This window comes from Plasmodium falciparum (genome assembly GCF_000002765.6).
Source record: "Plasmodium falciparum 3D7 genome assembly, chromosome: 8".
Taxonomy (NCBI): domain Eukaryota; phylum Apicomplexa; class Aconoidasida; order Haemosporida; family Plasmodiidae; genus Plasmodium; species Plasmodium falciparum.
The window spans coordinates 1,412,627-1,431,394 of record NC_004329.3 but is presented as its reverse complement, the minus strand read 5'-3'; the positions used below and the strand labels follow the sequence as shown (position 1 = coordinate 1,431,394).

Here is an 18,768-nt window from a genome sequence, read left to right as displayed (position 1 = left end):
CAATTATTATATATGATATATTATATTGTTACTATTTTATAATAATACTTATTGTAAGATTAGATTAATTCATTATTATTATATTATAATGTGTTGATATATCCGTATATGGTGTTGAAAACATTTTTGTTGTTACTATATTAAATATATATATATATATAATAAGAAATATTTTAGTGTATTATATTAGTTTATTTTAATATGGAACCATATAATATACTACTATGAATATAATTTATATGGTATGGTATATGTTTCTATGTTTTTATTTTATTTTTTTTTTTTAATCATATATATATAATACAAATGAAACAAATTTATATATACAAATATCCAAAAACAAATAATTAAAATAAATTCGAACAAAATATATATACAAATAATCAAATGTGTCAAATAAACACAAAATAAAACATATATATATATTATACAAATAAAACAAATTTATATATACAAATAATCACATGTGTCAAATAGAAACAAAATAAAACAAATTTATATATATTATACAAACAAAATAAAAATTATATATTAAAATTATGAACAATGACATTTAAAAAAAAAATCAAAAATAAAATGAAAAAAAAATAAAAATATTACTCAAAAAATTATGAATCGAATATATTTAGAAATATTATACAAAAACAAAAAAACAAATTATATATATATATATATATATATTTACAAATATTATATAAAAGCCAAAAAAACAAATTATATATATATATATATACAAATATTATTATACAAATATATCAAAATAAAAATATATATATACTATGAATATATATATTTATATTATACAAATGAATATACAAATAAAATATAACAAAAAAAAAAAAAAAAAAAATAAACAAGTAAAATAATATATTTTTTTTTTTTATATATTCCATACATCCGATATAGGAAATTGTTGTTCCAACGATCCATTAGATGTATTATTAAGGATTTTCATTTCAATATGTACTTTCTTAGGTACATCTACTTTATTATGATCCATAGGTATATTATCCACAGATGGGTTTTCATCATTTACATCATAATATATATCATCTTCCATATCATCCAAGATAGTATCCATATTTCTAAATTCCTTCTTTCCTTTAGGATCATCCATATCTATTTCAAACGAAACATTAGCATTCAACGTTTTGTTATCATTTGGTATATCACCACCATCATTATCTTTATTCCATTGTTCATTCAATTTATCTAACAATTCTTCCTTTTTATTCCACTTCTCACACATATCTCTATGTCTATCTAACCATTTATGAAACAAATTTATTTGGTTCATTACAGGATCATTATTTGTATTTTTTGCTACACTATTGTTTGATATATTTTTCTTGTAATTTGTTCCAAATAATTCGTTTTCTTTTCGTTTTAACAATTCATCATATATATCAATATGTTGATTACCACTTAATGTGTCATTAATTAAATCGATACCAGAATATACATTATTTGATACATATTTTGGATCATCCATACTATTAGTACTCATATTAATATTATAATTAATTTCTTCCCCAGTATATAAATCCCTATCATGAATAGAAGTAATAAAAGGTTTTTCGTTTATACCATCATCTAAAACATTACCTCCTATATTCATTGGTAACTCCTTTAATACATCATATTGTGGTACATCCAGTGGTTCACTTTGTATATATTGTGATATAAAATGATGTTTCAGTTCATTCCATTCCTCATCTGTAAATTTATTCATAGGTGTATCACTACTAGGTGTATCTCTTTTTGATGGCTCTAGTACTACTTCTATCAATGTTTTATATTTAGGACTACCTGGTACATATATATCATTAATATCCAATTCTTCATACTCACTTTCGGAGGAAGTTATATCAGAGGAAGATAAGTCCCAAATATATTTATCGTCATCTCCACTAGTATCTCCTTCCATATATATATATGTTTTGCCTTTATATGTATCACTCACATAGGGGATATATCTATTTGATGATTTCAATGTAGGTATTCCATAATCGCCTTTATGGATATCAAGTACACGTAAGAGGTCCACAGGAGATTTAGGTTTTTTCTATAATTAAAAAAAAGGTATATGTATGTATGAAAGTATTTATATGTGTATGTATTTAGGTATGTATATATATGTATGTATGGGTATGTATATGTATCTATGTGAATGTATATGTTGGGGTATATATATATATGTATGTATGGGTATGTATGTATATATAAATATATTTTTGCATATATATGTATGTAATTTTTTTTTTGTTTTTATTTAAACATAATTTTTTTTTTACTTTTTTTTTTTTTTTTTGGATATAAAATTTTTTTTTTATTTTTCTTTTTTATTTAAATTTCTATTTAATTCTCATTGTATAAAATTTTTTTTAATTTTTTTTATAAATATAATTTTCTATTTTTTTTTTTTTTTTTTTTTAACATTTTTTTTAACTTTTCTTTTTTTTTTTTTTTTTTTTTTTTATAAAAATTCTCAATTTTTATTTTATCATAATTTTTAATTATTTTTAAGTTAATTTTTATTATTCTAAAATTTTTATTTTTTATTTTTATTTTTTATTTTAATAACCATCTTCCTATATTCCTTTTGCCTTTTTTTTCTTTTTAAATTTTAAATACATAAATATATATAAAACACATACATATTTCCAAACATACACCCACACATACACAACATACACATATAAATACATCCATTTACCTTTATTAAAAAGTAACTCAACGCAGCAAACGCAATTCCTACACTTAAAGGAAAAGCCGAAATCGACATCATTTCCGGTAATATGGAAATATATGTGGGTTTTTTTTATGTGTTTTTCTTTTTTTTTTTTGTATTTAATTTTTAGTGTTATAAATTATATTATATCATATATATGTACACATATATAACATGATTGTATTGTGTTATATATTATGTTATATTTTTTAATTTTGTGGTTTCATTATATACAATCATATGTATATGTATAGTGTTATATATATTAAATATAATAACATAAGTAGTTAATATTATTTAGATTAAACATATTAAATATTATAAAAATAAATATATAATTTACACTCACTTCACTAAAAAAAAAAAAATAAATAAATATAAATTAAATAATTTAATAACCACATAAGTATAAACAAAAAAAAAAATTTATATAGAGTTATAAAAATTTAATTATCATAATATCCTTGTATTGAAAATTTTTAAATTCACATAACATTAAATTGTATTTAATATCATGAAACCATATATTTATTGATTTAATAATTTTGTGTATTGGGCTTTTTTATTCATTTTTTTTTTTCGTCGATAACGTAAAACTAAATAAATTATTATCATAACCAAAACTATAATTAATATTGCAACAACAGAAGCAATAATAGCAGTTTGCTTACTCATAAATACAGTATTTATCAGACCGGTCTCTCGAGCTTTTATTGCATTAATAGCACTTTCTCTAGCAGCCTCAGCAGCGGCTTTAGCAGGCTCTTCGGCGTCTGCCACCATAGTTTCTACAGCTGTTCTTATACCATCTATATGTGAAATATATTTTCTTGATTGTGATACAGCTTGAGTTTGTTCCCACACCGAATTGCAAAAAGGAATATCACGGTTACCGTCAGCGAAACGGAGGAACCCCTTCCCTAAAGAATCCTTTGCACATGTCTGTAAATATTGATTAGAAACAGCTTCATAAATGCTTGTCACTTGTGTATAAGTATTTGGATTAATAAAGGATTTCAATGTCTTATTACCTAGAGTTGATACAACAAATTTTGATTTTATTAATTTCATTATTTCCGCCGCACCCGCAGCATTAGCGGAAGCCGAAATCTCAGCAGCAGCTGCTTTTATAGCTTCTTTAATACCAACATCAAGTGCCACATTTTTCCAGATATTTATAGCAATCCCACCAAATAATCCAACACTTCCTGCAACACTTCCTAGCCCACACCCACACATAAGACAACCTTTTTCTATTTTTTCTGCCAAGTTTTTCTCCATTTTATCTTTTTGAATAATTTTTTGTATATTTTTGTCACGCTGTTCTTTACGTTTTTGTCGTTTTTCTTGCAACCTTTCGTCATATTCTCGTAATCTTTGTGAGGTTTGTCTTTCGAAAATTTCCTTCACTGAATTGATTTCCTCATCACTATCATAAATTGACGATTCTGTGTCACATTCGCTTAACACTCGTGATGTATATCTTGGTGTATGATGTGATGTGATGGATGGTTTATTTTTATTATGCACCTATAAAGAATGTAATATATATATATATATATATATATGTTATATTTAATTGTAATTTATTATTTTATATATTTTTAATAATTATGTATATATAATATTTACATAAATATTAAAACTTTACATATATATATATATATATATATATATATATATATATAATAATCATTTTTTTCATTCATACATATGATGATAACACCAATATATTTAATGGAAGGCAAATTAATAATATTTTAGTGTAGTGCAGTTTCATATTTATTGTGATACTTATATTATTTAATGATTAAAATTATAACTAAAAAGATTCATATATAATAATATATTTTATTGTTCTATATAAGAATTACATATTTTTAATCTGAAATATTATTATAGGCTTGTGCTATAATACACAATTATTTTCCCATTATATAAAAATATATTTTTTTACTGCAACCATATTTTTCCCATTTATTCACAACAAAAAAAAAAAAATAATAAAATAATAAATAGGAAGAAAAAAATAAATAATATAGTAAAATATTTCCATATTTTTTATAAATTCCCATCTTAATTTCTAACAAAACCTAATTTTATATCATACGATAAATTATATTATTAATTTTATTTTAATATATATGTATATAATAAATAAAACTATAGTTACAAATAAATAGTTTTTCGATGTAAATAAAATAAAAATGTGTACAGAATTAATTTTTAAAGGTATACAATAAGTATATAGGAACTTATTACAACATATATGAATATATATTACAACATAAAATTGGCATTATTTCAATTTTATAAACAATTATAGAATAAACATTTTGTATCATAATAAAAGAAATAAATATTTTTCAAACTAATAGTAATTGTATTTCTTTTAGGTTTTGTTATTATTTTTTTTTGTTCTTCTAAAAATTGTTGCATGTTATAACTTTCTCTCTAATTTATCTACGTAGTTGCAAAGGTTAATATTATTATTTTTATAAAAATATTTGAACTTATTTTAAAAAAATATTAATTATTAAATTATTTAATTATATAATTATCACAAAAAAATATTTTTAATATTTATTATTATTAGAAAAAAAAATTTAAAAAAAAAAAAAAAAAAAAAAAAAAACCAATTAATGAAATCAGAAATTATATATACAATTACACAATATATTGTATTGTTTTATGTAGGGTTTTATCTTATACAAATATATACTATTTTTAATTATTATATATATATATATATATATTTCTTAAAATAATCATAGTATATTACAATTTATCATACATTAATTGTATTATTACATGTTGCAACAAAATTATTAATTACTATATATTTTAATAATTATATTATTATTATATATTAAATAAGTAACACAATGTTATACATCTTACCAAAAAAAAAAAACCGAGTTATTTACTTTTAATTTATACATAATTTATAACTATTAAAAAAAAAAATTCTTAATATTTCTAAAAATAAAATTGTTAACTATAATGATGATGATAGTACGTATGAGTACAAAAAAAAAAAAAAAAAAAAAAAAAACTAGAACAAAATGAGTAAGCAAGAAAGAAAAAAGAACAAGGAAAATATAAAACATTAAAATATTGCTACAATAGCATGAATCTTATACGTATATATATATTTTTTTTTTTTAAAAACACTTTTTAGCAATATGTGTAATAAATAACCGATGGATGAATTTCATAAATTAATAGATACATTAATACTATTAAAATTTAATTTTGAAATTGTTGAAGAATACTCACGAATAATTATATATTATAATATATTCTATATTTGTGTTATTAGTTATTGCTTTATATACGAACTAATATAAAGCATTTAATGAATATACGTTATATTAAGTTTTTATAAAATAGTGTAATACTATACATAAATGTGTTTTCCCATATAACTATATAATTGACACTCATATAAATTTATTTTACATATCTAATTTTTGTGTATTTTTCATCCTATCTGTAAATATTGTCTTATGTTCATTAAATAAATCATTTTGTAATGTATTATAATACTTTATAAAAGCATAAATACAATTTTTCATTTCATCAATTGATTTTCCATCTTTAACTAATTTATAAAAATTAAGTGTATGTTCAATATCTGTAGATAATAGTGCCACTCAAATATCATGCATTGAATTATACCATGTACGGTGTTTATTATTTACACATATAGGTCTATCGCTATGATAAAAATGATGATAACATTGATATTTATAAGTAAATAATCTTTTATATAATATGATAAATTCCTTCATCCTTTTTTTCACTTTTACCATATATGATTATACTCTGAAGAAAAAAAAAAAATATAATTAATATAAAAAGTAAAATGAATGTCGTATTAATATATAATAATTTATGTATTCAAATAAAATACAAAAAATATATAGATAATATACATATGTGTTATGTACAAAAATTGATACTACAAATATTAATATGATTATTATATATTATTTCATAGAAATAAGTTATATTTTAAATAAAAATTAAAGTGTATCTAATAACCATCACAACTAAATAACTATTATTATGCTATGAATTTCGTTTTACATATTTTATATAATTTTTATTTACATAATACATATATATATATATATATATATATATGTGCGTTATTATATATATATATATATATATTGCGATAAAATCATAAAAAAATATAACAAAAAATATTTTAGAAAAATCCATTTATATCTTTTATGGTTAGTATTATTTATACCTTCCTGTTTTTTTTATTCACGTTTTATAAAATTGACGTATTGTTAATAAGTAGTTGTATATTATAAATTATAAAGTAATATAATTGCTATAATTATAATAATCATTATCATAATAATTATCATCGTTTTATTATCACAGTTTTACCTTTATATAGAATTTTCAAACGAATTTTCATTTATATATATAAAATAAGCCAATTATAATATTTTATTGTCTTATTATTTCATACTTGTTACTATAAATATATATAGATTAATAATTAACTATATCATGTCAATAAGCATTTATAATATGAATGGTGCTACAACCATGTTAACAATGCATGCATCACTATATAAACGATTTCAATGCAATTGTAAAATCTGTTTTATTGTTATACATGTTTCTTTATATTTTAGTAAAATTGTTATTCGGTAGATAAGAGACAGTTATAACTATATTTATGTTTCGTTAAAATGGTTATTTTGTTCTTTAATAAATTATATATATAATCTATAGTTTATGAAAAGACATTAAAAGGTAAAACTATAAATGATTAGATTTTAAAATAAGTTCACTCTAAATATATGGCACCATTTATCACTGGAATAATACGGAATTTTTATATACATAGGTATTTTTTCATTACCATTATTATTATATATATGTAAAATTGACATAAAAGTATAAATTAATTGGACGAAAAATTGTATATATATATATATATATTAATATTTATTATTATTATTATTATTATAAAAATAAATACTATAAATTAGAATTTACAGTATATATATATATATATATATATATATATATATATATTTACTGCTTAATAATTGTTATAGAACTATATCTAATAATAATATATTATTATATTAATATTTAATAATATATATGTAATTATTCCATACTCTATATAAATAAAATTGAAATTACGATGTGTTAACACAATTATTCATTTACAAAATATAAGCATGTGTTGTTTACTTTATATAATATTACAGAAAGTTCTTTTCTCATATGAACCAATATATTTTCTTTCTGTCATTATTTATAATATATTGTTTACATTATATATTTATATATATTTTTATTTATATTTTTTTAAATTATACATACTATTATTATTATAGAAAATAGCTACCATTTTAGAAACAATACGCAAACGATTATATATATATATAATATTAGTAATTGAACATAATAGAAAAATATATTTTTGTTTATCGTATTTATTATGTAAAGTCGTATATTTCTTTTCAATATATATATAATAATAATAATTAACATAATTTTTTTTTTATTTAAATATATATAAGTATATTATTACAACTAGTAATCCTACAAATATTATATCAAGAAATTCTAAAATAATATATCTACAATTTTAATATTTAATATAATACATATATTATCAAAATATTACAATAATTTCTATATTATGAATAGTATATATTTGTATAACGCACAACACTACATAAAACTATACAATAGTATTTTATTAATCTTAATAATTTCTTTTTTCTTTAATTTATTTTTAATATTATATATAAATATTTTTTTTTTTAACGTAATATAATTTTAAAAATATATATATATATTTATATTTATATAATTTTAGATACATTAGAGAGAAACGTATAACATACAATAAATTTTAGAACAAAAGAAAAAAAAAAGAACATAAATACTTTGTTAAAATATATTTGGTTTAATTATTATTATTAAAAAATATATATTGTTTTTTTTACGTTTAATAACAAATATTATGATATGCAATGATTTTTATATGACAGCAATATAGTTAACATACATGTTGCAATATCAATTTCACTAATAGGTTTTTCCAAATTGTAAATTATATGTGGTATACACGTTCAACAGCCATTAATTTACACATATGTATATATTTTACAACACAAAAATACGTTGTATTAATACTATATCGTAACATATTATTACAAAATATGAAAAGAAAAAAAAAATAAAAAAACAATGACCATTATAATTTATTGTGTTGATATAAAATTAAATTTCATTAAAAATTAAAAAAAAATTATAAAAAATATAAAATGTTTTGGTTAATATTTTTTAATATTAATTTTTTTTTTTTTTCTTTTTTTTTTTTTTGTAATAAATAAAAGGGCAAATGTGGTTCGACTATAAAAAAAATATATTTGCATAATGGGAAAATAATTGTGTATTATATTATAAAAAATATATTAATATTTTGAATTTATTATATTTATTTCTGTTCATTGAATAATATATATTATTATATATATTCATTATATTTAGATATAATTTTAATCATAAAATAATATACGTATCACAATAAAAAATGAAAATCCATTATACTAATATATTATTGTTTCCTCTAAAATTAAATATATTGGTAACATTATGTGATAAATAAATAAAATATTCATAAATATAATTATTATATCTATATGACTTATATATATAGTTTAAATATACATATTAATTACAAATATATAAAATCATAAACTACAAATAAACATTACATATATATACACTTTTTTTATAGGTAAATACCCAACAAATTCCATCCATCACACCACACCATACACCAACTATCAGGTTATTATGCGAATGCGAATTATATGTGCCTAATTGTGACAACGATCCTGAAATGAAAAGGGTGATGCAACAATTTCATGATCGTACAACACAAAGGTTTCAAGAATACGATGAAAGATTGCAAGAAAGACGACAAATATGTAAAGATAAATGTGATAAGGAAATCCAAAAAATTATTTTAAAAGATAAATTAGAAAAAGAATTAATGGACAAATTTGCTACGTTAGACACGGATATACAAAGTGACGCCATTCCAACATGTATTTGCGAAAAATCGTTAGCAGATAAAGTGGAAAGAGGATGCTTGAGATGTGGTTATGGTCTAGGAAGTGTTGCACCAATGATTGGATTAACTGGTTCAGTTGCTGTAAATGTGTGGAAAACTGCAGAACTTGCAGCGGCTATGGAATTAGCTAAACAAGCAGGTGCTGCGGCCGGTATTAAAGCAGGACATTTGGCGGGTACTAAAGTTGTTATTGATCAATTACACACATTGGGTATATACTTTGTAGGTAATAAACAATTGGAAACAATTATTGATGTAACAAATTATATGAATGTGTCTGTCATTAATGATAATGTTTATTCTCATTATATCACGTCATGTACACCTAGTGTTGTTAATGGTCGCCCTGTCGGTACTTTTAAATTTAGTGGTCCTGTTTGCAATTTGGTTCAGCCAAATCATCAAGGTATATGGGATAGAAGTTTAGCACAAGCTATTATAAAAAAAAAGGTAGAAGAAGCTGTTGCAGAAGGTACACAAGCTGCTGAAACCGAAGCTGCTAGGGTGACTGCCACTAAAACAGCAGCATTTGAAGCAAAAAACATAGCCGAAGTAGAAGCTGCAACTACTTCCTACTATACTCCTATAATAGCATCCATCGTTGCAATAGTAATCATAGTTTTAATTATGGTGATAATATATAAGATTTTACGTTATCGACGAAAAAAAAAAATGAAGAAAAAACTCCAATATATAAAACTATTAGAAGAATAGATATGTTTTGTTAGGTTGGTGTTGGTAGAATGTTTGGAACACATATTGTTTTTCTTTGAACTCACCATATTTTTCATTATTATTAATAATTTTTATATGTATTAAGTTTTTATATATTATTTATTTTTCTATAATCTTATTTATTTTCTAAATATATTTTATTTATTGAATAATGTAGTTTTAATTTATATTAAATACTTCACTCATATATATCATTATATCTAATCTTTTAAAACATTATGTAACTTATATTTATTAAATATCTCAGATATTTTTCAGTGAAATATATAATAAAACAAATAAAACGTATATTATATAATGATTACTATGATTACTATTATTATTAATATTATAAAAAACATATTATTAAAAATATAATTACATCTGTATTTATATAATTTAATTTAAAACCAATAATTATATTATTTCAATTCACAATTATCTTCTTAAAAAACATATCATATTATATATTATGTTATTTATTTATACTTATTTCATAATTTATTTTATTATTATTTTTTTTATAAATTCTACTAATACAATGAATTCACAAAAATATTTAACTTATAAGAATTATAATAATTACACGTAATATAACAAATAGATAGAATACATAAAAGAACTAATAAAAACAAAAAAAATACATGAAAAAAAAAAAAAAAAAAAAAGAAAAGAAAAACGAATAATGAATATTTTTTATTCTAATATAATAATACACTTTTTCGTTATTTTCTTCCTTTTTAATTTTTATTATGTTGTTTTATTTAGTATAATATGTAGATATTTTTTGTTTTTATATATATATATTTATTTGATAATATGTATATATTTATGAGATATAATTTCATATATATTTCATAATTTATATTGTTCTTTTTAATTTTTTTTTAAGTGTTATTTGTTTCTATATTACGGTATGCATTGATTTATTATCATTATATTTTTATATATATTAAGTGGCAAAAAAAGAAAAAAAAAAAAAAAATTTGAAATATATCATATAAATTTCATATATATAAAAAATAACAAAAAAAAAAAAAAAAAAAAAAATTTTAATATATCATACAAATTTCATATATTTAAAAAATAACAAAAAAAAAAAAAAAAAAAAAAAAAATATATAAATATAAATATAAACAAAAAAGGAAAACATTTTACAGAAGAAAAAATATTTAATAAACAAATTTTTTTTTTTTTTCTTTTTGCCACTTAATATATATAAAAATATAATGTAATAAATCAATGCATACGTAATATAGAAACAAATAACACTTAAAAAAAAATTAAAAAGAACAATATAAATTATGAAATATATATGAAATTATATCTCATAAATATATACATATTATCAAATAAATATATATATATAAAAACAAAAAATATCTACATATTATACTAAATAAAACAACATAATAAAAATTACAAAGGCAAAATAAAGAAAAAGTGTATTATTATATTAAAATAAAAAATATACATTATTCTTTTTTTTATTGTGTTTTATTTTTATTAATTTGATTTGTTTTTTGTGTTTTTATTGGTTTTTTTATGTATTGTATCTATTTGTTATATTACGTATAATTATTATATTTTGTTATATGTTGACTATTTTTTGAATTCATTGTATTAGTAGTATTTCTAATAAAAAATAATTAAAATAATAAAATATATTATGAAATAAATATAAATAACATTATATATAATATGATAGGTTTTTTAAGGAAGATAATTCTGAATTGAAATAATATACTTATTGGTTTTAATTTAAATTATATAAATATAGATATAATATTTTGAATAATATGTTTCTTAAAATATTTATAATAATAGTAATCATAATAATCATAATCATAATAATCATAAGTTTTATTGTTTTTTTTGATATATATTCCTTTGAAAAACATATGAGGTATTTAAAAAATATACGTTACATTATGTTTTAAAAAAATAATATATTATAATACGTATAAGTATTTTATATAAATTAAAAATTACATTGTTTATTAATTAAAAGAGTTTTAAAAAAAAAATAAATAAATAAATAAAATTATAGAAAAATAAATTATATAAAAAAGCGCAATACATATAAAAATATATAGTTATTAATAATGAAAAAAAAAAAATGGTACATTCAAACGAAAACACTACGTGTACCAAACGTCCTACCAACATCAAAAATACCAAACGTCACATATCTATTCTTTCAATAATTTTATATATTGCAGTTTTTTCTTCATTTTTTTTTTTCGTCGATAACGTAAAATTAAATATATTATTACCATAATTAAAACTATAACTACTATCGCAACGATAGAAGCAATAATAGTAGTCTTCCAAGCACCATATGTAGCTGCTATCTCACCGGTCTTTTCAGCTGTCAGATCAGCAGTAATTTTAGAACTCACCTTCGCAGCTTGGGTATCAGCAGAAAATTTAGCTTTTTCAACAAAATCGATTACCTTTGTTTTTATACCAGATCTTGTTGGAAGAAAATCCATAGTTTCATTTCTAATTAGTTTAAATTTAGTACCAACATCTGTGCACATAGCCTGAGTACTAGTATCGGTCGACACATTACAAGTTGCCTCATATTTTCCAATAATAATTTCAGAAATCTTTGCGACATCATAATAAGTTATCTTATTACCAATGGATTGCAATAATTCAGGACAAAATTTATCTACACTGTATGCTTTTAAAAATGCAGTAACTATTTCCATACCAAGGGCATTACCGGCAGCTAAACCCTCCGCAGCACCGGCTTTTTCAGCAGCTGCAATAGCGGCAGCAATTGCCTTAGGTTTCCAGGCGCTTATTGCAGCTTCACCAATTCCTCCTAATAAACCAACACTTGGTGCAATACCACCACCGAACACACTTCCACATCTCAAACATGTTTTTTCCACTTTATCTGCGACTGATTTTTCGCAAACACATGTTGGAATAGCATCACTTTGTATATCTGTGTGTAGTGTGGAAAACTTTTCTGTTAATTCCTTTTCTAATTTATCTTTTAATATAATTTTTTGTATTTCTTTATCACATCGTTCTTTACATTGCTTTCGTTTTTCTTTCATACGGTCGTCATAATCATGAAATCTTTGCTGTGTCTGTTTAATGAAATTTTCCATGACTTCTTTCATTTGTGGGTCATTATCATAATTGGCAGGTTCATATAATTCGCATTCGCATAATGATCTATTGGTGTACGTATGTGGTTTCATGTAATGGTTCCATGGATTATGTTCCTATAAAGAATGTAATATATATATTATATTATATTATAATTATATTAATCATTATTTAATACATATGTAACATGGAATTACCAGTATATTTAATGGAAGAGAAAACAATAATATATTAATATAATGGACTTTCATTTTTCTGTTTTATTTATTATAATTTGTGATAAAAATTATAACAAAATCATATAAAATATTTTATTTTATTTTATAAATAAATTAAATATGTTTAACATAAAATATTATTATAATTTATTGAATATAATTAACAATTATTTTTCCATTATACCAATATATATTTTTTTTTAGTAGAACCACATTTGCTCTTTTATTTATTATAAAAAAAAAAAAAAAATGTAAAAAAAGTAATATTAAAAAAAATTATCAAAACATTTCATATTTTTTATAATTTTTTTTTTTTTAATTTTTAATTTGTAATGGAATTCAATTGCATATCACATAATAAATTATAATATTCATATTTTTTTATTTTTTTCGTATTTTTTAACATGTTACAATATAGTATTAATACAATGTATTGTTTTGTTGTAAATTATTTACAAATGTGTAAAGCATAGTTTTGGAAATTGTATATGACATATATATATATATATATATATATAATAACATTTTAGAATATATATATGAAATACATTTGAAATAGTTATTAAAACATATAATTTCGTAACATTGCTGTTATAAAAAAAAAATTAGCAACAAACATTGTTTGTCATAATAAATGATAAAAAATATTTTTAATATAATATTATATACATATATATTAATAAATCAATTTTGACATATTATATTATTTTTTTTGTTCTAAAATTTGTTGTATGTTAAACCATTCTCTCTAATTTATCTATATTATTACTAAGATTAATATTATTATTTTCATTTTATAGAAATATATGTAAAAGCATTTAAAATATTTATTTATTACTAAAGTACTAAATCATATAATTATGATAAATATATTTTTATTTATTATTATTATTGAGTAACAACAAAAACAAAAAGAAGTTACCAATATGAGAAATTATACATATAATAAAATAGTACATTCTTAGTTTTATGTAGTGTTGTATGTTATACTATTATATTATATTAATAATTTACAGATAGTAAGATTCTGATAATATATTATTATTATTATTATTATTATTATTATTATATATATATATATATATATATATATATATATATATATTATATCAATTTGCTATTTTTCGATATATGAAAATAGAGAGTGTAAAATGGTTTAATTTTTTATATTATACTTTTCTATGTAAAGTATTAACACTTTAAAATTTAAAAAAAATATATAAATTTTCTTTTTAATTTATATAGATATATATTATACATTTATATAAGAGAAACATTATTATATATATTATAAGAATTGCAAATATTTCTGCTAGTTCATTTGTTTTGGACTCATAAAATATGTTTGCAAAATATATTTATGTATTTGAAAATATATGCTTTATGTATAAATTTTATACTTATTAAAAATAAAATATATTATATCCTTTTTAATTATTACATATTTTTTATTAACATTAAAATATTGTATTCACATTTATTTTTTTGTCAAATCAAAAAAATTGTTTATTTCATTTTTTCATTGGTATGTGGAAATATGTTACCATATATTTTCGTAGAATATATATTTTTACATAGAATATTGAATTTTATTTCCTTTTTATTTTGAAACGTTTGTCTATATTTTTGTTTAAGGTAAAATATAAATAAAATAAAATGGAATTTTATAGGATATAATATTTTAAAAAAATAAAAATCATATTTTTCTTTAAAAAACGTTACTATTTTATTTGATTTAGATATAAAACAATATATTTAGAACATTTCTATGATGCATAAATACGTGGTAATTAACACTAATAATATTATTAATAGGAAAATTTTTCTTTATAATTTAATTGTATAATATTTATTTAATATAAAAATTGAATAAAGGTTTTCAAAATAAATATTATAATATAAAATTCAAAAGAATAAAAAGAATTATAAGTTATAGTAATTAAAATTAACATCAGAATTATATATATTTGTTTAAATTATTCAATCCATGAATATATATTATATATAATATTTGTCTCGCACGATTTTATGTTTTGTATGAATCAATTTCTATAAATATATTTTTTAAATCAGAAAATATTATTTAAATAATAATATATGCGAAAAAAAAAAAACAATTATTATAAAATATAATTTATATGCACTTAAGTAACATCATCTATATTCCAAAAATAGCATTACTTACTTAAATGTTTCTTACATTCATGTTTCCATGAATTTTTTCTTCTTCTATATAACCATATGTATAATATTATAAGTACAACAGCTAATATAAGTAGCACCAAAGCTGCAATACCACAAGGTTCAAAAATTGCACTAGCAGAAGCTGCAGCAGTTCCGACTAAATCACCAGCACCACTTACACAGATTCCACCGCCTGCCTTAACAGCTTCCCCTAGAGTAATAGAATTAAACATGTTATATATAGTAATATGGGATGCGCACGTACTATACGTTAGTCCATTGCTAGCAACATAATTGAAGGGACCAACGGCAGCAGCTTTTGCAACTGCCAAACCTATCATTGTTAAGAGTGCACTACCTACTGTGCAAGAACATATTCCACCTATACATCTGTGTTTTAGGTGTTTTAAATATTTATCTCTTCCTTTTGTTTTTCCTAGTTTTGTAATATTAGTATCAGTACATTCACATGTTGATGATTTGTCATCATCATTTTGGTTCATACCCGATTTCAACATAATATCACTTTCGTTACCAAAAATTTCTTCATACGTTTCCAATAATTCCTTTTCTATCGTTGACATAGGTTCTGCATCATTACCACCTGTATATTTTGCTCCATTTTTTTCTACTACTTCTTTCAATTGTTTATATGGATCATGAGTTTTTTGGTATTTTTTTATTGCTTCCTCGTTCATTTTATCAATTATTTCTTTGAGTTCTGGATCATTATGATAATGCGGATTACGATTTTTCGCTTGTGCTAATAATCTTGATTTTATAATTGTTCTTTGTGTGTTATTTCGTATTAGGTTTATATTATAATGGTTATTTTGACAATTTTCCTAAAAAACAAAAATGTTAAATGATTATACATTGAAATGTAATAATTGTTATATTATATATTTAAGTTATTGTAATAATGTATATTTTTTACATACATAATGTGGTAATACTAATGTATTTATTAAAAAGGTAAACAATAACATTTTAAGATAATACATTTTCACTTTTTAATTCAAACGATAATATGTTATATTTCAAATTGTATTAATCTAATTCACAAAAAATGATCTATTTTGTTTTCTAATATATATTTTATATAATATATTGATAAGCGAAAATTTTGTTGTAACTTTATGATATAATAATATTATAGTTTCATCATATGTATAATTTAATTTATGATTATATTCTTTTAATATTTAAAAAAAAAATTTAAATATTATATAAAATAAATAAATTTTTTTTTATTTTATATTATATTATATTATTTTTATTTTATTTATTTTTTTTTTTTTAATTTTTCTTAAAATAATTCTCTCATTATATATATTATACAATTTTAATAAATAACAATATATTTTCCTTCAAATACACATATAAATGTGTAGAACAATAGTTGTTATTGGTGTAAGCCATATATATATCATAATATCCCTCATGATTTTTATCAAATAAATATCCTAAAATATATTCTAATATAATTATTATTTTTGAAATAATAACAAATTTTCTTGTAATTAATAAAATATAATATTGATCTTAAAACTAACAAAATAAAATAATTTTATATGTATTTTATTATATATATTTGTTCTTTTTAGTTTATTTATTTTTTTTTTCTAAGCCTTATTATATGATAGAAAATCCTCTCTATTTTATCTATTAATTTATGTTATTTAATTATGTTATTTTAATTTATAAATAATAATATATAAATATATATGTATAATTAATAGGATATTTAAAGCAATTATAAATTAGTTAAATATAAAATGAAATTTTATAAATTGAAAATATACAATTATTACAAGAATATAATTTAAAATAATTTAAAAAGATACCACATACTGATATACTGTATTTTATATTGTTATGTATAAATATAAATAATATAATTATAATATATTTATATTTTTTTTTATGTTGTAAACATTACATATATATTTTTTATTTATATAATACCAAATAACATATAATACTTTTACAATGCATCAGAAATTAATGGTATGATTATATTATAATAGAAGTTTTCTTAAAGATGCACTTTTTAAAAATAAAATTATAGTAATTGGTACTATTCTATAATAAAAAAAAAATAATAATAATAATATAAATAATCTATTATTAATATTATATTAATAGAATAAATAAATTATATATATATTTATTTTTAATATTTTACAAGTTATTAATATTTATATATTGTTTTAAATGTTCTATTATATTAATTATATGTATTAAAATAGGCAAAAAAAAAAGGATATCATATAAATATGATTATTCTAATATAATTATAATTATTATATATTATATTGTTACTATTTTATAATTATGATTATTGTAAGATTAGGTTAATTAGTACTTATTATATTGTAATGTGTTGATATATACATATATCTTGTCAAAATATTTTTGTCAGTGTATAATAAGTATATAAATATATAAATATATATATATATATATATATATATATATATATATATATATATATATTACATTTTTGATAATATATGTCCTGTTATAATATAACACATATTTTGTTTTATTAAAAAAAAAAAAAAAAAGATAAAAAACCTTTAACATAATATCTTATATTACTCATGATAATGTAATATAAAATAATAATAAATATGTATTATACATATTATAAAAAT

The 18,768-nt window shown here is 19.2% G+C and overlaps 4 protein-coding genes and 2 pseudogenes across 4 annotated transcripts, besides 2 other annotated features; 1 reads left to right on the top strand and 5 right to left on the bottom strand.

Annotated features, from left to right (window-relative positions):
- Window positions 1–880: 880 nt before the first annotated feature.
- Window positions 881–2,065, bottom strand: PF3D7_0833300 (annotated as a pseudogene).
- Window positions 881–2,065: a sequence feature (erythrocyte membrane protein 1 (PfEMP1), exon 2, pseudogene).
- Window positions 2,066–3,259: 1,194 nt separating this feature from the next.
- PF3D7_0833200 (rifin) lies at window positions 3,260–4,511 on the bottom strand (the record flags this gene model as incomplete). Its single annotated transcript, XM_002808684.1, has 2 exons — window positions 3,260–4,261; window positions 4,443–4,511. 2 exons carry the CDS (start codon window positions 4,509–4,511, stop codon window positions 3,260–3,262), a joined length of 1,071 nt encoding a protein of 356 aa, XP_002808730.1.
- Window positions 4,512–6,189: 1,678 nt separating this feature from the next.
- On the bottom strand, window positions 6,190–6,402 carry PF3D7_0833150 (annotated as a pseudogene).
- Window positions 6,190–6,402: a sequence feature (Plasmodium exported protein, unknown function, fragment, pseudogene).
- A 2,915-nt stretch (window positions 6,403–9,317) lies between these two features.
- On the top strand, window positions 9,318–10,577 carry PF3D7_0833100 (rifin; the record flags this gene model as incomplete). Its single annotated transcript, XM_002808685.1, has 2 exons — window positions 9,318–9,371; window positions 9,525–10,577. 2 exons carry the CDS (start codon window positions 9,318–9,320, stop codon window positions 10,575–10,577), a joined length of 1,107 nt encoding a protein of 368 aa, XP_002808731.1.
- A 2,192-nt stretch (window positions 10,578–12,769) lies between these two features.
- Window positions 12,770–13,957, bottom strand: PF3D7_0833000 (rifin; the record flags this gene model as incomplete). Its single annotated transcript, XM_002808686.1, has 2 exons — window positions 12,770–13,822; window positions 13,904–13,957. 2 exons carry the CDS (start codon window positions 13,955–13,957, stop codon window positions 12,770–12,772), a joined length of 1,107 nt encoding a protein of 368 aa, XP_002808732.1.
- A 2,144-nt stretch (window positions 13,958–16,101) lies between these two features.
- On the bottom strand, window positions 16,102–17,112 carry PF3D7_0832900 (stevor; the record flags this gene model as incomplete). Its single annotated transcript, XM_002808687.1, has 2 exons — window positions 16,102–16,953; window positions 17,050–17,112. The coding sequence occupies 2 exons, from the start codon at window positions 17,110–17,112 to the stop codon at window positions 16,102–16,104; spliced, it is 915 nt and encodes a 304-aa protein (XP_002808733.1).
- Between the last annotated feature and the right edge of the window lie 1,656 nt (window positions 17,113–18,768).